Here is a 25202-nt window from a genome sequence, read left to right as displayed (position 1 = left end):
CATGGTAACGGAAAAGCATCTTACAATCTTAAGAATCTAACAGTTCTGTCAGTGTATATATGTCACCCAGGAGCAGGTCACTGTGCAATATCCAAAATGTGGTCTCGTCCATAGTTAGGAGATGGGGAAACATAGGGTTATTCCATAAGGGATCCATGGTTGAAGCATGGTATCTACTGTAGATACCTTCTTAGCAGTCCTCCATACCTGTGAAGCCATCTCCATAGACTTTTATTGTACAGGTTTGATCAGTGGCAGAAGGAGGAAAATAAGTAAAGAAACAGTCGATTTTCTTTAATAAAGCAGATTACAAAATTGTTGTGCTTTAAATATTTTTATTTAATATAAGTAATAGGGGAGATTAACTGGAACATTTGATAAATCTCCATATTTGTATAAGGGTATTTATTCTGTGTTGTCTTTCTGTAAAGAAAAAAATACAAATGTTATATAACCAAAACATCTATAAAAAACAAAGGCCTGGTTCACATCTGCGTTCGGTATTCCTTTCAGGGAGTCCACTTGGGGACCCCCAAATGGAATACTGAACGTATTGACAAGTGGTGAGATTATGAAAGCACACGGACCCCATAGACTAGAATGGGGTCCCTGTGTTTTCCGTGCGGTGTCCGCACTGAACATGCGGAGAGAAAAGTACTTCATAAACTACTTTCCTCTTTGCATGACTCGTGCGGACACCATGTGGAAAATACACAGACCCCATTCTAGTTCTATGAGGTCTGTGTGCTTTCATAATCTCACTGCTTTTCAATGCGTTCGGAATACTGAATGCAAATGTGAACAAGGCCTTACATGGACTAGGGTATAAAATAAATATAAACAGTAAATATATACAGTAATCACACTTATGTTCCACCAATATTATAGGAATTATCCAGGTTTTAAAAAAACGTGGGCCAAATAATATATGCATCAATACTGAACACTTCCTAATATATATCCTATTTAAATTCATAGCTAGTTATCTGCTTTATTTTCAGGTCATTGACCACAGTTGTAACGTTTTGTTTACAAGCTCACTACCCCTCCCTGTAAGCAATTCAGTCAGAAAATGAAACTAGTAGTCACTAGTACTGTGACACAACACAGACACCAGGGAGGGAATTTGCACAAAGGCAGTGATTTCATTCCAGGGAAGAAAGGAGGAGTATACAGAGAGTGAGCAGGAATCATGGGTAATGTAGTTTGTCCACAGATTCACTGCATGTAAATAATATTGATACAAGGAGCTGCAAGTAAAATAAAGCTAAGCAAAGAGTTTACAAGGGAACAGTGAATATTTATTATTGCTGTGAATGTACCGGTATTTCCTGAAAATTCAGAAAAATAAGTATTCCGCAAATAATAAACTCAACACATACGACATATGCATTTATATTTGATAGTAACAATCATGCTACCTTTCCACCAATATTGCGACTCTTGGCCCTCATTTTGTTCACTTGAGACTCGGCAATATCGGCTCGTTCTTCTGCTTCTTTAAGCTCATGTTGAGCCTTCTTAAAACGACTTAGAAGTACGTTTGCCTGTTCTTCCTGAGAAAAAGACATTGGCAATATGTAACTTTGAAGGCCCCTCTTAAGAAGAATTTCAACATAAGGGGGACTAAATCCATATCTAGTATCCATAAATTAGTATTAGGGCGGGATCACATCTGCGCCCCGGTCTCCATTTTGCAGGTTTCCCTTTCCTGCCCGAAACTGGGCAGGAGACAGAAACCTGCAGTCATTTTTCAAATCCATTCAAATGAATGGGTTTGGAAAGTGTCTGGCCGTGAGTGCCTATTAGCGTTTTGTGCTCTTTGTGGCAAAACCGTTTTTTTTTAACTGGACACAAAGTCAGACATGCAGGACTTTGTGTCCGGTTGAAAAAAAAAAAAAAATGGTTTCGCCACGGAGAGCACAAAACGCTCACAGTCGCTCCAGGCGGGACACTGTCTGCCAGGCTTCCGTCTTCTGTCGGCAGAAGACGGAAACCTGAAAACGAAGTTCGGGTGCAGGTGTGAATCCACCCTTACCCTTTTGGTGGCTATGGGTTTCTGAAAGTTTGTTAAATAAGCACCAGAAGGCCATGTTTCCAACCCTTTTAAATCAGGACATGAGAACATGTAATATAATAGCTCACTACTCCCTGAAGTCCCGAAAAGAAGAACATTGACTATAGCAGTGTGTTCCCTCTTGTGATCACTGTCAGAGATTGAACATTTATTAGGACTAATGTACAAATGCAGGTATTTTAACTTACAGATTCTTCAACTTGTCTTTTGTAGACCTTAACTTTCAGCTGCAATTTATCGACCAGGTCTTGTAATCTCAGATTATTCTTTCTGTCTTCCTCAGCCTATGTGAAGAATAGAAACGGTACTTATTATATTCAGGTGGCTTATGTTCAATGGTTTATGTGAATAGGACACTACTGGCGTAAATTTTGGATCTGAAAAACAGGTTCTTTACCTGGTAGGTCAGTTCTTTCACCCTCTTCTCATATTTCCGAACACCTTTCAAGCCCTCGATGCCTCGTTTCTGTTCACTCTCCAATTCATTTTCCAGCTCGCGGACCTGTAAATACAAATATTCCTCTAGTTTTCATGCTTATGACGTTAATATTTTGCCACTTATTCTTCCAATTGTGTTCACCCTGGATTCCAGTTTCTGAAGCTGTTTCTTGCCACCCTTGAGTGCCAGCTGTTCAGCTTCATCCAGACGATGCTGCAGGTCCTTCACGGTCTGTTCCAGGTTCTTCTTCATTCTCTCCAAGTGAGCACTAGTGTCCTGCTCCTTCTTCAGCTCTTCTGCCATCAGAGCAGCCTTGAAAAGAATTTATAAAGAATAAGTTTGGGTAGTCAATAAATAGATTGCTTAGTAATAGTATGAAGGACAAGAGTTACATCTGTGATGGACTTTTTAGCTTTCTCTTCGGCATTTCTAGCTTCCTGGAGAGCTTCCTCAATTTCACTCTGGAGCTGGCCGATTTCATTTTCAAGCTTCTTCTTGCTGTTAATGAGACTGATGTTCTACGAAAAATAGATTTTTATCTAATATTTTTTATATTGATGTAAAATAGCCATTTATGTAACAACTTGTGGATAACTTTAGGCAGTTTCATTAAACACTCAGAAGATCTTACCTGTGAGTGGAGGAGCTGAAGACGTTCACTAGCATCCAGAAGTTCTTGTTCTGCCATCTTTCGAGATCTCTCTGTCTGTTCCAGAGTAGCCACCGACTCCTCAATTTCAGCTTGCTGCAAATTGTTTTTGCGTTCGATGACAGCAAACTGTTCTTTCAGATCTTCCTGTGCTCTCAAGGCTTCATCACATTGTAGTTGAGCATCCTGCTGGGAAAAAAAAATGGTTAATTGCTTGCTGTATGTATATTCTTCAAATGAATACACTACAAATATAGTTGAATAACTTTTTTTATTAATAAATCACCTTCAATTGCCCTTGGACAATTCTTAGTTGTTTCTGGGCCTCTGCAGACTGACGATTAGCATGAGCCAGCTGGATTTCCATCTCGTTCAGGTCTCCTTCCATCTTCTTCTTCAGTCTCAGCGCTTCATTTCTACTCCTGATTTCAGAATCCAAAGTGCTCTGCATGGTATCCATAACCCTCTGGCTGTTTCTTTTCAGCTGTTCAATTTCTTCATCCTTCTCTGCAATCTTCCGCTCTATCTCTGATTTAACCTGGCTTAGCTCAAGATGGGTACGCAAGATCTTTGATTCTTCATGTTCCAGTGAACCCTTTTGAAGATATAATTTAGAAAAGAAGCTGGCTATTGCCATAAATTTCAGTGGACAGATCCAGTAACTGCCTAATGTCCATGGGGAGAATCATCCAGTCTCTGCCTTCTAGAGAGACACAATTAAAACATTTGTTAACTTTGACGTTAGATATGTGACACTAGGAATTCGTGGCAGCCACTGTATGCCCCACCTTCCACTGAAATTATATGTCTACTTAACTATACATGTCTGTATACATATACAGTATGTATATCGATTTTTGTCTCATTGGACATTGGTACTTTGCATAGTTGCATATTAAATATACCTACTAGATTGTTTGCCAGCCAAAGCTTTTTTGGGTCCCAAACTGTTAATACTTAAAGATATTTATTTATACATCACAGGAAGCATCACAGGGTATATGTACTGTACAATATCCTGCTTAATACTTTATTACCTCCAATGTAATAAAGTATTAGAAGGCCTTGAAATATTTGATAAGAGATTGGGTTACTTCAATAAGCATGCAGACACATATAGTCAACAACCTCAGCTTCTTCCAGAGCAGCCTGTAAATCATGTCTTTCCTGTTCATTCTGCTTTCTAGCCTTTTCTAGTTCATTGATTGATTTTCCTTTCTCACCAATCTCTTCTGTCAGATCTGAGATTTCCTCTGAAATAAAGAAATACAAAAAAATAGTCAGTTTTTTTGTTTTTGTTTTTTTTAGAAAGGGAAAGTAAAATTACCAACCAAATTGCCATTTGACAGACCTAATTAAAATTGGCGTCTAAAATGTCTTTTGGGTTAAAGGGGTTGTCCCATCACAAGGATCCTATCTATACTGCTTGTTAATGTGGATGTAAGACTTTTCCTAAATACACTGCTTCAGCAAAACTGCTTTGTTTGTCCACTATCTTACTTTATTCAATTCATTGTTGACACAGCCCTTGACTTATCTGCTCAAAAGTCAAGTGATGTATCTGCTGCTCTCAGGGGGGAGGGAGGAGGGTTTAAGTGGACGGGAGCGAGCCTGTGTTTCTAGCTATTCCTGTGTCTACACCATGTGATCTAACTCCCTGCTCTCAGATAGGGGAGAGGAGCTGCTTTCATTTCTGAACTCATCTTCTGTTCTCCCAGTTATCAGGCTAGCTAATTCAATTGTGTTTATTATGGCAGAGACAGGCAGTCTCTGTATGTAACAAAGAATGGTGTTGCTCCTGCCTGTACTTCATAGTCCAATATTGTGCATATAGTGTTGTTTGAGGACCTTTGATGACATCACAGGCCCTTCAGCCGGCCCATAGGATCACGCTATGTGGTGGGCGGAGCTACACAACAATTTGGGGTGGAGCTAAATGGCAGGTTGCATATAAAACCCCGCCCACCAAATGACGCAATAAACCAGGAAGAAAGAAGATTTTACAGCAGTGAAGACTGGTGAGTATGCAACGTGGGAATACCCCTTTAAGGAAGCCTGGTAACCGAACATATCTACAGTATGCTACAAATGTTTATGGAATATCTTATGGATATGACATAAATGTATCATGTTGGAATACCCCTTTGAGAATGTAACTGCTGAAAAAGCATGATGTGAACATACGTTGTAAGTTCTTGTTTTCACGTTTCAATGTCTCATTTTGTTCCAAGGCTTCTTCATAAGTATTTTTCATCTTAAAGATCTCAGTACTTAATGTGCGAGACTCTTTTTGAGAAGCTTCCAGTTCAGCCTGACCCTCTTCATACTTCTGTTTCCATTCTGATAGAATCTATTAAAGAGCAAATAATATGATATTAAAATAAAATTGCTCTCCATGGACTTCTTCATGGTTTTCAAGGGCTTTATTTGCTTTCATTCAGTGGGAACCTTCATTAATTAAAATTTGTTCTGGCCATGTGAAGGTGCCCATACACCATTAGACTAATATTGGAAAAAATGGTCAGTTTCAATCATTTGAAAATTAAAAATTCGAGGATTGTTAGCCTATCCTATCCTGGAAGTCTATTGGACAGCTCTGTAGTATCTACATTACTGAGAGCCATACTGTCTTGCTACAGGTGATCTGCAGGGGTCCTGGAGTTGGACCCCTGCAGATCTAATATTGATGGCCTATCCTAAGAATAGGCCTTCACTCCTAGTAACTGGATAACCACTTTAATTTCGAACGAACGCATTAGCCGACTGTTGTGCAGGTATGGATTTCTTTTCAGATAAATAAAGGATCTTTTTTTCCAAAGACAATCTTTCCTTGAAAGATTGTGTGTCCTTCATCCAGTGACATAGAACATTTATGGTTGGCTGTGACAGCTAGCATGGGCTATGGACGATAGTCCATTTATCTACCATCATGTGGTACCACACAAGGCCGAAGTCCTAAGCAAACTCAAAGTGGCCGCTGGTAAAAAGATGCCTCATTCACGTTTGACCTGAGGCATCTTAAGTGTCAATGCCTGTGATCAGCATGGCCAGGTCTCTGCTGTGTAATACAATGGAGACCTGGTGGCTATGGAAGCTACTCAGCTCCTGAGTGGCCAGCATATTTAAAGACCAAAAATCCACCATAATAGTACAATCGAGAAGATGTTAATTTAACAATGGTAGAGAACTTAAAAATCTACCTTATCAAAATTTTTCTGTTTCTTATCAAGAACCACTGCTGCACTATTTGCTCTCTCCATATCCACCATTAGGTCCTCCACCTCTGCCTGAAGCCTCTGTTTGGTCTTCTCCAGTGAGGTAAATTTAGAATTCACAGCTTCTACTTGTTCTTCAGCTTCTTGCAATCGCTGGGCCAACTTTTTTCTATAAGTAAATGAAACAATATATAGGTATCATATTGGATCAAGAAAGAGAGAAATCGGCATCACTCCGCGGAGTGATGCCGATTTCTCTCTTTCTTGATCCATTACCTTCGTTTGTTGGTCCACAAACTTATCGTGCACCTCGCCCAGGACTGATTGTCATTCACGGTGAGCTCCAATAACTTCTTTATCAAACTATAGGTATCATATTGTTCAACATTATTTTTAGCTCTTTGTGTATGTAAGATTTAAAATAGTTACTTGGCCTCCTCCAGCTCTTCTGTACGCTGAATGGCATCTGTTTCATATTTGGTCCTCCATTGTGCAACTTCACCATTAGCTTTGGACAAAGCACGACGGAGTTCTGCCTTAGCTTCCTGCTCCTCCTCATATTGCTCACGGAGCAAGTCATTGTCATGGTGGGTAGACTGAAGAGCATGTGCAAGGGCGTTTTTAGCCTGAAGTGAACAACAAAATATTGTGAGCATTTATAGAGCTTTCAAAAAGTCTCATCAACAGTGATTTATTACTTTTGACTCTTCCTCAAGTTGCCTCTTTAGCTCCTCCACTTGCTGGATGAATCCCTGCTTTCCCCTGGAAAGCTGAGAAATCAGAGATTCCTTTTCCTCAAGTTGACGAGACAGCTCACCTAGAATTAAATAAATACAGGTGAACAAGAGATTTAGACCATGTTCATATCTGTGTCCGGAGTCACTGTCTATTAATTCATTAATACGATGCAAATAATATGTTAATTCTAGTTAAATATAGCTGTGTGATAATCTGATATCTGAGAAGACTGGATGTATTAAGTTCACATTGTGGAAAATAAAGAGGAATTCCTTTTAATTTTTCATCTTCATTTTTGACCACAGACTAACCTCGATGGAATGCCAACGCAGGGCATTGTCATTCAGTCGTGGCTTTACGCTGCTGACTAGTCCCAGATGAATGGACCTCATCACCAGGGAGTCTCAAGCTGTGGAATCCACGGCTGAATTAGTTAGGGGCAACCACTGCAAGATCAAGCAGGATGCTTATTTTTTCAGTGTCCTGCTGCGATGTCTGCCTCACTTTAAAAACAATGGGAGGCAGAATCTGCCACTAACTTAAGAGGTCTGACACCTGTACCCTGCACTGACTAGCTGTTCCAGCAGCCACTGGGTGCTGGAACCTACTGCAGTGGATAGTATTCAAGGGGAAAAGCTGCAACCCTGTCCACTGTACAGTGGTCTCGGTGGGGAATTGCAGTTCTGCTCCTATTACTTGAATAGGGGAAGACTGCATCCGCTACTGTCCACTGCTTTTGGGGGTTGCTAAAACAGCTGTTCTGTATGAGGTCCTAGTGTTGGACCGAACAGTGACCTATCCTATGGTTAGGCCATCAGGCTAAAAAACATGTTTGGGGCTGGATTTTTATGATTCAATCAGAAATAAGTGGCATGACTTTTTTCTGGTAAAGTTTAGTGTCTTATGTAAGGAGCACTGCTTGCCAAAGCTTAAATTAGTCAATACAATTTGAATTTAAATTTTTATTTTTCAGTTTACCATTCTCAGACTGAAATCGAGATCTTAAGACAGTGAGATCATTAATCAATCGCATGTGCTCTTCTTCCTTAGCCTTCATTTCATTGAGCTGATCGTCAATTACACGGTTAATTTTTTCTAGGTTGGCCTTTGAAAAGAAGAACATTCGTGTTGGTGATATAACTAAAAAGGGACAACTCAAAATGTAATATACAGAACTGCTTTACCTTCGTTTTAGAGACACTTTCCAAGTTGCTGGAAAGGTCATCAATTTCCATTTTCAGTTCACTCTTTTCTTTCTCCAGTTTTTGTTTGATGCGCTGTAAGTTATCGTTCTGTTCTCCAAGTATGGTTACACTATCAGCATGCTTTTTGCGTAGGGTGACAGCTGTAGCTTCATGCTGAAGGGTGGCTTCTTCTAAATCATGTCTCAATTTCTGGAACTCAGCTTCACGTTTTTTATTCAACTCCACCTGAGCAGATGTTGCACCTCCAGCTTCTTCAAGTCTTTCACTTATTTCTTCTAGTTCTCTAGAGAGTTCAGCTCTTTGCTTCTCAACTTTGGCTCGAGCTGCCCTATCAGACTCAATTTCTTCCTCAAGTTCTTCAATACGAGCCTAAAAACAAAGCATATCTAGAACACTAAGCTCAAAGTGTGATAAAAAGAAAGATTGGGGAATTATTTTCATGGTATTCTACCTGCAGTTCTTTGATCTTCTTCTGCAGTTGTAATCCCAGGGATTGCTCGTCCTCTATCTTTCCTTGGAGTTGGCTAATTTCAAAGTCTTTTCTGTGAACAATAAAAGGTAACATTTTTAAATTACCTGAATGGAATTTATTTGTTTAAAATGGCAAAAATACTAACTTTTTCATTCTCTCCTCATTTTGTTGTTTTTCATTTTCAAGATCCATAATTGTTTCTTGTGCTAGTTTGAGGTCACCTTCAAGCTTCCTCTTGGCTCTTTCAAGGTCAAGGCGAAGTTTCTTCTCTTGCTCCAAGGAACCTTCAAGCTGGAAAGATAAGATATTTAATGCTGAGTTTATATCCTGCAAGCCCAACTTTTTTGTCTGGCAATTTCAGTTAAAAAGGATTTATAAATGGCAGACACTCGGCAGACCCAATTGTTATCAATGGGCTCCCCTGGTCTCTGTTCGGGTCCGTTATACAATGCATCGAATGATATCCGTTTTTGCATTCTTTCGGTCCTCTAATGGACCAGAAGGACAGTAAGACAATGTAATTTAATCAAATATGAAGGTTCTCGACAAAGGAATAATGAAGAAAACATATTGTTTTATGAATCCGTACATCATCTACTTGCTGCTCCAACTTGCTTTTGGCTTTGGTCAAAGAATTGACTTTGTCTTCCTCAGCCTGAAGATCATCAAGAATCTGCTGGTGAGCTTCTTGAAGAGCTTTCTTTTCCTTGGTGATTTTAGATACATTTTCATCTAGAGCTGCCAATTCTTCAGTGAGGTTTTTAACCTAGAAATAAAGTTTATCATAATGAATTGATCCCCACATGTGGCACCTGACTCCCACTCCTTTGTATTACATGCCCTAGGAGCTCATATAAACTGGCTACAATTTGACATATTTTGAATATTTCAGACATATACTACAGCCAGAACTCACCAATTATGGTAGTATAATACCAGTCTGTCAAAAATTAAACTGAAATCGAATTTTTTAAATCTAGAATTTTCATTATTTTGTATTTCATCACATTTAATATGTTAACATATTTTACTTAAATGTCGCTCCCAAATTTAACATAATTGCTTTGCCCACTGTAAAGGTTGTTTTCTCTAACTCTACCTTGTTTTCAGTGGCATGTTTTTCCTTCTCTACTTTAGTTAGAGTCAGTTCTAAGTCATCTATGTCTTTCTTTAGTTCAGAGCATTCATCTTCCAACTTTCTCTTTTTGGCTGTCAACTCAGCATTACTTTCTTCTTCGTCTTCAAGTCTCTCACTGAGCTCCTTTATCTTAGATTCCAGTTGGATCTTGCATTTTATAAGACCATCACATCTCTCCTCTGCATCTGCCAAAGTCTCAGATTCCTGTAAATTTTCAGATATAGGTCACATACCTATGGTAATAATTGCAAATAAATAAAGATTTTTGCTAAAGCTCCTACCGCCTGGACTTGGAGAAGCAAATCATTTTTTTCTGTTACAAGGGAAACCAATTTCTCCTCTAACTCTTTCCTCTTCGTTTCCACCTTAGCCAAAGTTTCTTTTGTCTTCTTATACTCCTCTTTCATATTTGCCATCTCTTTCTCTGACTCAGCACTCTTTAAGAGAGGCTTAATCTTGAAGTACAGCTTCATCCATGGCCAGTGTTTGACATTCATGAAGGATCGGAGATTGTACTGGATGACAAATAGAGCCTCCCTTTTGAGAAAGTGTATATAATATTAATGTATTTTTGATAAGTTAGCGATGAATGACTGTTGTCAATTACTGCTTCTCATCTATTTGCCATTTTTCTAAACCCATCTCATCAAAAGGGTTGGCCGAGTCTTTTTTTTAAAGGCCATCAACATAAACATTCTCTCTCTCCCAGATCCTCTGATTCCAGCAGAGGCAGGTCAGGTCTTTAGTTTACAGGACTCTAGGGTCTTTGTGCCAGGTGACTGTTGCAGCCAGTCACAAGCCTCCGTGGTTATCTCTTTAGAAATGGCACAGCAGTCACCTAGCACAAACAGGGCATCAATGTGGACGTCAGCCAGAGGGACCTGTATGCAGAAGACCAGGCTCAGGGAGAGTTAAATTTTTTAATGTTCATGGTCCCTCCGGCAGCCCTATTAAACATTGTAAAAAGAGTCAGACAACCCCTTTAAGAAATTCTTACAAATGTATTTTTTTAAATATTTATTTGCAAAACATTCAAAATAACAGTTAAAACTTATACCACCCTCCATTCCATATGCAATATGCATATTTATCTTTATTTTAATCTGTACTCAGAGATAAAAAAAAAAAAACCCTGACATCAAAATTGCCATAGACCATGATATACAGTACATACATGCATATGCATGCTGATGCTTTTTGAAATACGGTAGGTATGCAGGTAGCAGTTGTATGTAATAACTTGTAAGTATCAATTTTCTCCCACTATCCTCTATTAAGCTTCTTTAAGCTTAGGCGTTGTGGAAATTATCCTTTTCTGTTTTAGATATTGCTGTATTTTTTTGAAAGAGAAATATATAGGAAGCTTTTATACTTCTCCAGTCTGCTTAATCTATTCCTGGGTTTGGCTAAAAAAAACTGCAGCAAAATATACAACAAAACAAAGCTAAGGCCCCACCTAGCGAGCCACAGCCAAAAAAAGACAGGAAAAGCTGTTGTGGAAACGCATTGCGTTTTTCTGCAGTACTTTTCGCAAAAAGTTCACAGAGTTTCCTTATGCAGACTTTCTACTTCAAATATACCTACACAGAAAATACCAGAATTTCTTCTGGTATCGCTGTAACTTTAGTGACCCACGGTATAAAGGTAGCATGAAATATGTGAATGCCATAAGACCTAGACCTAAAAATTAGTAATGGAACTTTGTCTTTTTCCATTTGGCTCACAATTAATTTTATAAGTTTTTGAAATATTACTTTACATTCATTACATTTAAGAATGTCTTGTTATGGTTATGCCTATAAATAGCTAAATTCTGGACAGAAAAGGCACAGGCTCGGCTATTTTTTGATGTCCTAAACAAGTGAATGGATAGAATCACACATGCACAGTCCTCTCTTGTGCACTTGCAGATGGAAATCGATTCCTTTTTCAAGATAGATGAAAGTCTCAAAGATGGGGACCAGCATCTATCAGGCATTTATGCCATATCTTCTGGATATATCATGAATGCCAAGATGGGATACCCAAATTATTAGTACTCAACAGTTTCATTCAAAAGAAAAATACAGATGCAAATACCTTCTCTCCATCATCTTCTTAAACTCAACTCTCATCAAGAAACCTCTGCAAAGTGCCTGAGTACTAGTGATCAGTTGTGCCAACTTTTCATCTCTCATCTCTTCCAGGGTACCCAGGAGACCAGCTTTGAAGAACACCTTGAACCACAAAAAAAACCTTAAAGATAGAGAAGATGTTTCGATGAAGCAAGAAGATTGATAGGTACTGTTTTATACCTTGGTGTGTCCAAATTTGTACTGTGTGTGATCAATGTCAATTGAACCCAGGAGTTTCTCAGATGCCTTCTTACTGTCAATAAACTGACCATCCGGAATTACAGCTGCATTCAGCACCTTGTAACTAAGAGATAGGAGAGAGAGGTATGATTCACTTCTGAAGGTTTCCAAACCTGCACAAAACCACCTGATTTCTTTATAGTTTAATTCAGTCTTTCTCAAAGTGGGCGATAACGCCCCCTTGTGGGCGCTGGAGGCCTATAGGGGGGCAGTAAAGGGCACAGATAAGATTGGGGGGCGTTGAAGCAGTTTAGGGGGGCGATGGCTAATTTAAAGGGGTGGTATCATAACAATGATTCTATCTATACTGCTTGTTAATGTGGATTTAAGACTTTTCCTAAATACACTGCTTCAGCAAAACTGCTTTGTTTGTCCACTATCTTACTTTATTCACTTCATTATGGACACTAGCACCTGGCCCCCTGCTCATTGCTGAGGGAGCCACATGACGTAGCTCCCTGCTGTGTGGGGGGAGAGAGGGGGGGGCTGAGTGTACTGAGCCAGCCTGTGTCTGCACCACACATACACATCACATACACATCACCTAGCTCCCTGCTGTGAGATAGAGGGGGGTGTGTGGAATAAGTACTGCTTTCTTATATAAAGTAGTCTAAATCCTACTGGGCTAAAGGACTTGGTCTCTCTGTTTACTAGGATAAAGCTTTATTATATAGAGCAGGCTGCTAGTGGGCAGAGGAGCCAGGTCCTTTAGGAAACTCCGTACAAAGTAAATCCAAGTCTACAGGACCTTTTGATGACATCACAGGCCCTTCAGTCATCCCATAGGATCACGCTATGTGGTGGGCGGAGCTACACACTAATTTGGGGGCGGGGCTAATTGACGCGAGCAAACAGGAAGAAAGAAGATTTTTAGGCAGCTTAGAAGGCAGATCAAGCTTCATGAGGCTACCCCTTTAAAATTGTTTTTTTGCTTTTAACACAAACTTTACCGCTCCTTTACGCTTAACGCGCGTTTCCTCGTGTAACGCCATCTAGGGGACTAGACAGTAACTGTTTCCTGTCCAAAAGTTGTCAAACTGTGCCATAGATGGCGGTAAGCTCCAATATTAACATAATGACTGCGATTGTGATTCTTAAGATGTAGTAAAGTAAAAAAAATTGGGGGGGGGGCGCTAGAAAATAATTAATTCTCGAAGTGGGCGGTAGACAAAATAAGTTTGAGAACCTCTGGTTTAATTATTTACAGTGTATATGTTAGGGAATGGCAGACAATAATTCCCCAGAAGCTGCTGGTGAACCCTGGAGGGAGGGGCACAAGGGACAGTGAGCCCTAAACTGAAGCCCCCCGCTTTCTCTTCCTATTGCCAGACCCTATTCTAGGTAGTAGGCGACAACCACGAAGACAATCCCTCCCTGAATACGTGAAACACAAAACGCAGACAAGACGAACAACAACAAAGGGAGGTCAGCTAGCCAGGGTTCGGTAACAGGAGAGCGATGCAGTGCCAAAACGGAGTCCAAAAGAATTGTCAGTAGGGAAGCCAGAGGTCAAGGATTAGAGTACAAGTAATAACAGCAAGAAAAACCAGAAAGCTAGAGGCAATAACTGGCACCAGTGTGACTGTGAGCCAAGACTAAATAGGGGAGGAAGAACCCACCCTGAACCTGATAGGAAGGAAAGCTGTCAATCACTGAATGGACAGAGGGAACAAGGGCAGAAGACGGGTGTGGTGCAAATCCAATTACAACACAGTGCAACTAAAAACTTTAAGCAGATTATCAAACTGCACACGCCTCCTGCACCGCAGCACGCGAGCAGAGGGTGGCGCAGAGGCCCGAACAGGCAGAGATGTTACAGTATACCATATACAGTATGTGTAATAGATCTGGGAACTGGTAGGTGATATTCACATAGGTGAAACCCACATCTAAGTGTAGAGAACTAATAGAAGGTGTGTGTTAAGATGAACCTTTTCCCCTAATATGGGGTCATTTGTATCTAACTTACAGAGGTGTTTGTCTTGATAGACTCCCTTAAACAACAAGGGACACTATATCAGATTTTTCCACTGAGACCTGGCCCAATATCCTTCTTTTATTTGTCACCCCATGTCTACCTTTTATGAACCTATTCCTGATTCAAATGTGATAGGTTTGGGTAATCTATCTGCCGGAACCATGAGCCTATGTAGTAATACACAGCAAAATTTTGCCCAAATAATGATATGGAATAATTACCGCTGCCTAAAGTCAGCATAGAGGATTCTGCTTGGAAATCCTTTCCTGCAAATTCTTATACCTTCCAGAACACCGTTACACCTCAGCTGATGGATGATCAACTGATTGTCCATGACACCTAGGTACAAGAATATACTTATGATAAACATTAGAAATTCTACCAAACGTAAATGCTCATGAGAAAGAAAATTTACCTGGAGTTTTAGTCTCGTTGGGGATCAGGCAACGTACAAAGTGAGGGTGAGTGCTTCTCAAGTTGGTCATGAGTTTACTCAAGTTTTCCTTTAACAAAAAGAACAATATAAATTCTGTATGAGAACAACCAGAAGCTCAGATGTCTTGACCACTTGCCCTTTTTTCCAACACAAAATTGTGAAGATGTCTAAAACAGATTTCTAAAAAAAAAGAAATTGTATAATTTCATAATACCAGGAGCAAGGTTATTTAATAATTGAATGTTAGTAGTACTATTTTAGAATTTTATACTGTTTTATCCATAGGATTCATTTTTATTTGCTTTTCTAAGATGTCATTCACAATTTTTTTGTAATCTAGCATTATTTAAATTGCAGTAAATTGTATAAAAGTTATACCTTATACATTGGATAGTAGATACCTATTACACTGGTGCTGGGGCCCCCACTGTTCATAAAGAGAGATCACCTAAATGGAGTGCTGTCACGCATGTGCACTGCTCTCAGTTAATTTCTGTGGAACTGATGAAGAGAAACTTAGCAAAGTCCTCAGTTATCTCAGGCAGACCCGTAGAATTGAAAGGAATGGCAGCACGCACAAGTGTTTGATGGTCTATTTAAATGGACGGCTCAGGATCCCCTTACTTGTCATCAATGGGAAACTAAGAGGTCTGACTGCCACCAATATAATATTGGAATATCCTGTTAATCCCATTTCATTGCTAATATCAAGTATATTTAATAAATATTTCAAATTATTTGGGTTTACCTAACGCTCAAGTGAAAAATTTAACTGACCCTGAATAAAGCAGACACAGTCTGGAAAGAGGATCCCTTCTTTTTCTTTCCTCCTTTGCCACCACTACCACCAGCTTCAGCTATGACAGAGAGAACAAGTTTCAACACAATTTCTACCATGTAAACTTTGAGAGTAAGAATGTGAAATACAAGGACACAGAACACACCTTCAGGACTGTTATAGGTGGAAAACAAGAAGGCCAGCAGTTTGACAGAAGACTTCTGGTAGAGCTGGATCACAGATTCATTCAGTGGATCCTTATTCTTATCGAGCCAGCCCGTGATGTTGTAATCCACAGTACCAGCATAATGCACAAGAGAGAAGTGAGCTTCAGCCTTTCCTTTGCCGGGCTTGGGCTTCTCAAAGTTCTTGCACTTGCCAAGATGCTGTTCATAAAGCTTGTTCTTGAAGGATGTGTCAGTGGCTTTGGGGAACATGCACTCCTCTTCAAGGATGGAGAAAATACCCATGGGCTGAAAAAGCAGATGGCAAATGTTGGATTCCTGAATGATATGCAGTTATTTAAAGGGGTTGCCCAGGATTTGCAGCAACCTGTGAGGCAGTTATGAAGGGAGTGTAAAAGAAAAGAAAAAGCATACTCTACATTTGACTCCTTTCCATTGCACGCTGGGACCAAAAGTCCTTAGCATCAGGTGGCTGGTGACATCAGTGGTTGCTGGCATCAGTCGTCACGGGTCAGCAATTGGTGACATATGTGAGATATGTGACCAGTCCTTCTCCAGTGACCATTGAGGCCACGGATTAGTTCCAGTGGTCATTTGAGGCTCAGGTCTTTCAGAGCCATGGCTCGGTCAGAAAGGGGACCAGTGGCAGACAACGGATTGCAGAGGACAAGTGAATATCCTTTTTTTTTTCTTTTAGATCCCCCAGTCATCCCACAGGTTGCTTGAAATCCCAGACAACCCCTTTAATAAAGAATAATATAAATCATATGTAAGCTCACCTTCTCAATAAGTTCAATGCAGGCTGCCAAGTCCATACCAAAGTCAATAAACTCCCATTCAATGCCTTCCTTCTTGTATTCTTCCTGTTCCAGGACGAACATGTGGTGGTTGAAGAACTGCTGCAGCTTCTCATTGGTGAAGTTGATGCAGAGCTGTTCCAAGCTGTTGAACTGTAATTTATACAAAAACAGGTGTGAAGATGTAGTATGGTTGACTTAGGGAACTAGAAAAGATTGCTCCCTTACATCAAAGATCTCAAATCCAGCAATATCCAGCACACCGATGAAGAATTGTCTGGGCTGCTTGGTGTCCAGCTGCTGGTTGATACGTGTGACCATCCACAAGAACAGTTTTTCAAACAAAGACTTGCAGAGGGCACCGACCGAGTTGTAGACCTGAAGAGGTAAACACAATAGAATTTTTTTAACCTTTAGTAATACACTTTGTCATTATTTTCGTCTATATTGTTGGTCATCTTAAATACCTGTGGCACAGTCTGTCCCTTGGTGACATACTCATTGCCGACCTTTACCCTTGGGTAGCACAAAGCCTTCAGCAAGTCAGCAGAGTTGAGACCCATTAAATAACCAATTTTATCAGCAACTATAAAATATATAACACAATTATTCCTTGTGTACAATAAATGTGTAATTTTATCCTACTCAGTCCAATGAGTACTAACCCTCAGTGCCGTCTGGCTCGGCCTGCTCCTCCCTCTGTTTCTGCTTGAATTTCATATTACTGTGGTGCATGGCAGCACCAGTCATCTTATAGATCCCAATTTTCTCCTCTGAATTGAACCCAAGAATATCAATAGCGGTCTATTAAGAAGCAAAATAATAGACAAGATTAGTAGCCAATGACATACTTGCTTTTTTATGTTTGTGTGTCTTACAATAAATCTGCTAGCTACTTACATCTGTGGCTATCAATTCATCCTCATCATTAATACTCTTCACTGCGATCTCACCCTGGCTGATCCAAGGGTAGTCATATGGGTTGGTGGTGAGAAGTAGTATCTCTAAAAACAAGAAAACCGTGGTCAATAGCCATAAGTTATAGCATATGATACAACTGCAATCTACATTTTTCGAACATCTAGAAATTAAGAACTCATAAATTAAGGAGCTTCCGAACAGGGCTATGAAGTTGGAATCATGGAGTCAGAGTTGCAACCAATTTTGGATGAAGTTGGAAAAAAGTTAGACTCCGGCTTCAAAATAAAATGATTATTTTTAATTATATTACTCAGCTCGTGCATACAATTGTGCATGTTGTACAAGTTGTCTGTTTCAAAGGGTTCCTTGGAAAAAAAAATATCATATGGTGTGTTGTAGCTGGGACCCCTGGCAATGATCTGTAATCTGATTGTTTTTAGGGGAGAACATGGTGCCTCGTGGAGGAACTTATGGTAGCACATGGAGTATAGACAGTCTACAGTGTAATTTATTATACAGATGTTGTAGTATAGAGGTGTCATTACCAATAATCTCTGGTTTCTTGTTTGTCAAGATCTGATAGAAGATGTGGTAGCTTCTTTCAGCTGAATGCTGGAATGTTACTCTGGACTTTTCCAGCAGATCTGTAGTTGTGTATAGAACACATGTTGTGTATAGAACACATCATAAACCAAAAAAAGTAACACAAAAGGAATTCTTACAGCTGGTGTGACAATGTAATATACATATAAAACTAATAACTATAAGTACAAGTCTAATGTCTGTTAATATGTACACATTCATCCTTACAGGTTTCAATATCAGCAGAAGCCAGTTTTCCAGTGGTTCCAAAGTGAATTCTAATGAATTTACCCTAAAAAAGATAAACGGAAAACATGACTGTTTTTCGATACCAGTTAAAATAGAAAATAATAAATTTTTGCCAGTAATACTTACAAAACGAGAGGAATTATCATTTCTCAGGGTCTTGGCATTGCCAAAGGCTTCTAGGAGAGGGTTAGCCTGGATGATTTGATCTTCCAGAGTACCCTAAAATAGAAGAAATATGAAGGGAATGAATCATCTATACTCAATAATTAAAACCAGAATACCAATGCATATTTTTTAAGTAGATTTTTTAATTCTATTTTCTCTACATGATTACCCATGCGCAATCATTAGAGATTTGCTTTATAGAAGCCCCATGGACCACAGGAACCTATAGTCTAGAGATGAGTCATTGACTTCTATGAAGAATGTTGTAGGCATGCTCTATAACAGTGATGGCGAACCTTTTAGAGACCAAGTGCCCAATCTGCAACCCCAAACCCACTAAATTATCACAAAGTGCCAACACGGCATTTTAACCTTCATACTGTGCAGGTCCACAATTGCAGACAATTACGGACCCGTAAAATATGGTTGTGTAAATGGGGCTTTACAGAGCTTTCATTTATACAAACAACTTTGTTTTACATTTGGTATCATTTTGAACAATTAATGTTCACTATTTACATCTTAAAGGCCTGTTTTATAGGACCGTGCAATGTTATTATAACCTGTAATAATATTACATATGTGCTATAAAACTGATATAGTGTGTGATGTAAATAGTGAAGGGTCCACACTTAGTCCAATCTGCCCCACAGTGGCCCCCACACAGTACAATCTTCTCCACAGTGGCCACCCAGCTCCGCACCTCTAATGAGGCGACGTGAGGCAACTGCCTCAGGTGGCAAAATGCCGGGGGGCGGCAATTTTACTGACTTAAGCCATTCCAAGACAAGCTGCGTGCGAACTATTCTGGACTGGCCTAGCGTCATAGCAGCCCGGCAGGGGAAGCGAGTGGTGGTTTGGGGCGTCCCTGTGGACGCAGCGCTGCTTTAACTCTCACCTATTAGCAGCAGTGCTGCTCCAGCGGCCGCCCCTCATCCTTCGCAGAGAGCAGGTCGTCTCCCTGCCTGCTTTCTGCATGCTAACGCTGCCCCCTCCTCCTCCCCACACGTCGGGTGACGTGGCCACGTAATCAGGCCCACACCCGACGTGTGCCTGCGCTCCTACGCGGTCTCCAGTGACAAGACCGCTGCACAGGCAGAAGAGCAGGTAAACTTCTGCTGAAAAAAGTACAGTGATTTTTCAAGTATTTATCCCCTATCCTACGGATAGAGGATAAATACTAGAATGATTATGATGATGGGGGGGGGGGGCTTTTGGATGTCTGACTGGCCCTTCCTTGGGCTTGAGGACTGTTTTTCTCCCACCCACTTGTAATTCTTGCACTTGTAGTGCTCCTATTAACCCCCAAGTGCAAGTATTGCAAGTGGGTGGGAAAAAAAAACAGTCCTCAAGCCCAAGGAAGGGCCAGTCAGACATCCAAAAGCCCCCCAAACCGCCCCCCAGCACTCCAACCCATCCCCAGCAGCCCAACACAATAATGGTGTCTGCTGTTTTAGCAATAACCCCCCAGCTTTGACTGAAGCGCCATTTCACAGGCAATCGCAGGCACCCGGAGCAAGCTTCGGGACCTGCGTGCGTTTTTATGGCAGCCGGGAGCCTTGTGAAGGCTCTCCAGCCTGTCATTCTATACTTTCTATTGCAGGCTGTTCTATGTAGCCTGCAATAGAAATGCTGGATTTTTGCAATGCATTGTGATGCATTGTATTAGTGATCAGACCCCTGGGGGGTCTAATAAGTACAAAAAGAAAATTAAAAAAATTAAAATATTAAAAAAATAAAAAGTATTAAAAATTCAAATCACCCCTCTGTCCCTAGAACACATATAAAAGTATGTAAATACTGTGAAACACATACATGTTAGGTATACCTGTGTCCTAAAACGCCTGCTCTACAAATCTATAACAATATTTTTCTCGTACGGTAAACACTGTAGCAGGAAAAAAGTCAAAAGTGTCAAACTGACGAATTTTTTTTACTGTTTTGCCTCCGATAAAAATTTGAATAAAAAGTGATCAAAGCAATAAACAGTCCCCAAAATGGTAGAACTGAAAAGTACTCTCGACCTCACAAAAAAAGATGCCCTATGCAAGGAAGTATAAAAAAGTTACAGGTGTCAGAATATGGCGACTTTATATAGGGACTATTAGGGGCATTAATAATATAAGGGGGTATTATTAATAAGGTGTCCTATTTAAATAGGACCTTTCATGAGTTGGGGCACATGCGGCTTTATATACCGCTGGAAAGCCGACAGAGCACTGAATTCAGCACACTGTCGGCTGTCACGATCTGTGCCCCGGGTGAAGAGCTATCGGTGCCGGTACCATAGCTCTTGACCATTAGAAGGGTGTTCCTGACAGTCAGTTAGGAACACCCTTCCTTCCTCACAGTAGCAGTGCCTATTGCACCGTACTGTGAGAGCGGTGAGGTTTATTGCCAACTTTATTCAATAGAAACTATGTATCCATATAAATATTCTTCATGTTTATTCCATTATGTCCATACTGTCTTGCTTGGTATTGTTTTAGATTGAAGATAAAGTCCTACTCGCAAAAATTAAAAAAAATCTTTTATAAAAGAGAGTAGAGCAGTGTCCTAATAATTTCACCAAATCCAACTGGGAAACTGATCCAGTTCTCATTTACATTTTTCCTCTCTATCATATTGTGGACTTTAGTTTCAGCAGTAAGAATAGTTTGTATACCATAGAGTCAGGATCTCTTCTTAACACGAGCCTCATAATTCCACATCCTGGAATCCTAAACCTGACAAGCTTGACATAAGCTCTCCATGTCCCTTCTCAGTTACATAGTGGTCTTAATTAACACAGGCGTCTAGAACATGTTCCTGGAGAATGCTAAGAAGGCAATTTTTTTTTTATGAGCCACCATTACTAGCTCGGTTACATATCTGCAGCCACAGAGTCCATGAGGTTGGTATGATATATATCCACTTACATTGAAACAGATCACATGTGCCTCCATGCCAGAGATTACCTGCATACTGTTGGAGAGTTCCTTCTTCTTTCCAGCATCACCAATAGCTGCAATTGTTGCAAAATATTGGATGACCCGCTTGGTGTTTACAGTCTTACCAGCACCAGATTCTCCACTAAAGAAAAAGTGGCGAAAATAAACACTGAATAGAAAGAAAGATGTATATCCATCCATTTTAAAATTTCCTAACTAGAAAAATGTGTAAGGGATGAAAAAGTACATAGATACAATCTGATTATCCAATTTTTTAAGTTAGCCATGCGCATTAGTTGTATGTTTAGAGAACTCCCTGATTTCGGTTAGACCATCCCAACCATCTAATCTGTAATGTGTATAGGGTCCTCCCAACTCTCCACTGATTGCACATTTTAGGATAGATAAGAAAAAGCAGAAAAAGGAACCCATTGAAGTCAATGGGAGGCTTTTTTTTCAGCGCTGAATCTGATGCGGATTCCACATCAAATTCAGTGCCATTTTCCTCCGTGTGAATGCACCCTTAGAGTAGAACAGATTGGTCATGTGATCCAGAGTTGAATTGTCATCAGGGGACCTGAATTAAAAGAACTTTTTATTCCCTGGATGACCCCTTTAAATAGGAATAGGGTTTAACTCACGTAATCAGGACAGACTGATTTTCACGATCTGTAAAAATAATACAGTAGGTCAGTATTGTTTAGGTCACAAACATAATAGGCCAGATTTGTTATAAATCTGTGGCAATTTTTTGGCAACAAAGTCATAAATTTGTGTTTTGTGAATTAACTCCACTTACGACTAACAAAGCTGCAGATGGCATTTTTACTCTGCTCTTACCAGTTTTCTCAAAGTGGACAGAGCCATCTCTTGTACCAACTTTGTGATGGAAATATTAAAGAAATCTATGCGGCTATGAGCCGGCATAGATTTTTTTTTTTTTAATTTATTTTTTTTTAAATGTAGATTGTGAGCCCCACATAGAGCTCACAATGTACATTTTTTCCTATCAGTATGTCTTTTTTTGGAATATGGGATGGAAATCCATGCAAACACGGGGAGAACATACAAACTCCTTGCAGATGGTTTTTTGCCCATGGCGGGATTTGAACACCAGGACTCCAGCGCTGCAAGGCTGCAGTGCTAACCACTGAGCCACCGTGTGGCCCCCCGGCATAGATTTATGTTGAGGTGCACGGCTTGGCAGAAGATGCACATGATTAATAAAGAAGCACAGGCCTTGTCATGAATCAGGCGATTTATCCACCATCTTGAAAAAGAAGAGTGTGTACCTGTTAACATGAACTGATAGGCATTGTCAGAGATGGAGAAGATGTGTGGTGGGGCTTCAATGCGCTTCTTGCCTCTGTATCCAGCCACCACCTCAGGGTTGTACACTGGCAGCCACTTGTAGGGATTGACAGTGACACAGAAAAGTCCAGAGTAGGTCTGTAATATATGAAAGAATTTTTTTAAAGAGGGTTGAAAAATCTAAATTTTTGTTTATATTACACATAGTCTTTCAATTTAAGGTAAGCCTTAAGTAAAACGTACATAGATCATCCAGGCTGCATAACGCTCTTTGAGATTATACAAAACAGATGCCTCATTCAGGTGAGTCATCATGACCATGTCTTCAATTTTATCAAACTTTGGTGGATTTTGAGGGTAAACTTGATCTTCATTTACAGTTACAGTCTTCAGGAGAAAAAGAATACAATTATTTCCTACTTAAAAAATTCACTTACAAATGTACTTTGTACTTATTAGATATATGGTTGTCATAATTACCTTATCATCTTCAGTCTTGACAGTGACCTTTCCTTCTCCTCGAGAAGTGATAACAGCTTTCACATAGAGTTCCTTCTGGTCATCTATGAAGCAGAATTTCTTGGCATCAAAAGGCCTGGTTTGGGCTTCTAGCCTCTCTTTGTCACTTTTACGGAGGTACTGGGCAGCCTCCCCAAAGACCGCCATTTCACTATCACCCATAGTTACTGGATTCTGCAAGAATAAATCATTGATATATGAGCTTAATCTGTTAATGGTGTTAATATATGTAAAATGCTGTGGATTTTGCCACAACGTTTCTGTCCCTGGCCAAACCATATAATTTACACCATGTGATGCCCCTGGCCTAAAACATAATGTAGTATAAAGCATTTTTGGTGCAAATTGATTGAGAATTTTGGTGGATTATTGTAGTACATTTATCAGATTGTATTGCGTATTTCTCCAATACCGCTGCAAAGATGGAGTGATTTCTACATGTGTAGACAGTTGATTTTGTTTAGGTGGTCCTATTACTAAATTACTATTTGAACTACTTTTTAGTGAATAGCCACTAATTTATTACACTAGTCTCAAGTACTTTCTGTACATTTGTGTTGCACCACCACTTACTTTTTAGCACAGCCAAGAAAGAAGGTGTATCTATCTAAAAACAAAAGAAAAAGCAAAGGAAATGGCATATCAGTAAAATGTAAAATATCAGTAAATATAAAATTATGACAGCAAAGTTCCCAATTATGGATCATCCATGGAGAACAGTGACCCAAACCCCACCGTTCTCCAAGCCAGAGTGCCCAGAAGAAGGAGAGAGTAGGTCAAGCATGTGTTCTGTTCTCTCCATTACAGTATGTCAGAGTTTTAAAAGAAGACAAAAAATCCCAGCAGGCTGGATTGTCATGGCAAGTCCTGGGTCCATTAATGAAAGGTACTGGACCATCAATACAAATGGCAGTAAGTAAACCAAATATGCATTTGAGTTACTGTTAGGGAATTGCTAGATGACAATTCCCCAGAAGCTGCTGGAGAACCCTGGAGGAAGGGGCACAAGAGACAGTGAGCCCTAAGACGAAGCCCTCCAACTGTCCCTTCCTATTGCCAGGCCCTATCCTACGTAATAGGCGGTAAGCACGAAGATGGTCCCTTCCTGTATATTTGACACACAAAACGCAGACAAGACGAACAACCACAAAGGGAGGTCAGCTAGCCAAGGGTCCGGTAACAGTCGAGCAATGCAGTGCCAAATCAAAGTCCAAAAGAATAGTCAGTAGGGAAGCAGAGGTCAAGGATTAGAGTACAAGTAATTTAACAGCACGAGAAGCCAGCAAGCATGAGGCAATAATAGGCACCAGTGTGGTTGTGAGCAAAGACTAAATAGGGGAGGCAAGACAAAATTTAACCACTTAATGGACAGAGGCAACAAGGGCAGAAGACCGGTGTGGTGCAAATACAATCACAGAACTAGAGCCGTGTTCACACAGTGCAACTAAAAACTTTAAGCAAATTATCAAACTGCACACGCCTCCTGCGCCACAGCACGCGAGCAGAGGGTGGCGCAGAGACCCAAACAGGCAGAGATGTCGCAGTTATTTTATAAAGTATTGTTCTTAAAGGACTTTTACTTGTAGTTTAAAATGTATTGGTAAGTGTAAGTCATTCTAGAGAGGCTCTTTTAGTTATAAATGCCCAATTAGAGTACAGTACAGCCTCTGCTGGATCCCATTTAGGTTGGACAAAGGTTTTCTTTCTGTGATGAGATGCTTATCTAATTTATTTTTCCCCCGCAATGCTTAGAGTCTGCGTCAGGACATCTATCTTTTATCAAATAACTGTGAGATTTTTTTTCGAGGAATGTGGAGTGGGACAGAGGTCCTTTACTTTGTGGAATATCCCTTTAAGTGCATATTCAGGTTACTTATTGCCAAACAATGGTTTTCAAGACACAAAATAAATTTAGAATATTCTAGTATATTATAATATAATATACTACTGATTTTTTTTGTGGTAAGCAAACTGTCTAGAATCTATGTAGTCATTTTCAGTAGCCTAGCTCATTAAAAAAAATAATTTATTGACATTGTTTTTAATGTAAATCGGTAAAAGATA

The 25202-nt window shown here is 39.9% G+C and overlaps 1 protein-coding gene across 1 annotated transcript; it reads right to left on the bottom strand.

Annotated features, from left to right (window-relative positions):
* Positions 1 to 323: 323 nt before the first annotated feature.
* Positions 324 to 23745, bottom strand: LOC142184520 (myosin-4-like). The gene is made up of 39 exons (XM_075259416.1): positions 23712 to 23745; positions 23100 to 23312; positions 22863 to 23006; positions 22601 to 22757; positions 21950 to 21977; positions 21336 to 21450; positions 18340 to 18432; positions 18193 to 18256; positions 17928 to 18026; positions 17362 to 17465; positions 17127 to 17265; positions 16929 to 17047; positions 16690 to 16839; positions 16444 to 16614; positions 15479 to 15952; positions 14681 to 14768; positions 14487 to 14604; positions 12228 to 12351; positions 12013 to 12149; positions 10215 to 10470; positions 9895 to 10137; positions 9385 to 9561; positions 8941 to 9086; positions 8775 to 8865; positions 8303 to 8692; positions 8097 to 8223; positions 7079 to 7197; positions 6810 to 7006; positions 6366 to 6549; positions 5350 to 5515; positions 4294 to 4418; positions 3452 to 3760; positions 3148 to 3351; positions 2909 to 3034; positions 2658 to 2828; positions 2475 to 2579; positions 2266 to 2361; positions 1422 to 1556; positions 324 to 423 (listed from the first exon to the last, which is right to left on the bottom strand). The coding sequence occupies exons 2-39, from the start codon at positions 23298 to 23300 to the stop codon at positions 406 to 408; spliced, it is 5910 nt and encodes a 1969-aa protein (XP_075115517.1). The 5' UTR covers positions 23301 to 23312; positions 23712 to 23745; the 3' UTR covers positions 324 to 405.
* Between the last annotated feature and the right edge of the window lie 1457 nt (positions 23746 to 25202).

Source organism: Leptodactylus fuscus, chromosome 11 (assembly GCF_031893055.1).
Source record: "Leptodactylus fuscus isolate aLepFus1 chromosome 11, aLepFus1.hap2, whole genome shotgun sequence".
NCBI classification, from domain to species: Eukaryota; Metazoa; Chordata; class Amphibia; order Anura; family Leptodactylidae; genus Leptodactylus; species Leptodactylus fuscus.
The sequence above is the reverse complement of the archived record's forward strand: the minus strand, read 5'-3'. Positions and strand labels throughout refer to the sequence as shown.

Coding starts and splice junctions, on each gene's coding strand:
- LOC142184520 (XM_075259416.1), bottom strand. CDS start 23,300: ATGGGTGATAGTGAAATGGCGGTCTTTGGGGAGGCTGCCCAGTACCTC. Junction 21,451..21,949: donor AATCAGTCTGTCCTGATTAC/GTGAGTTAAACC, acceptor CTTTTTCTTTAG/TGGAGAATCTGGTGCTGGTA. Junction 18,433..21,335: donor AACTCTCCAACAGTATGCAG/GTAATCTCTGGC, acceptor CTTCTATTTTAG/GGTACTCTGGAAGATCAAAT.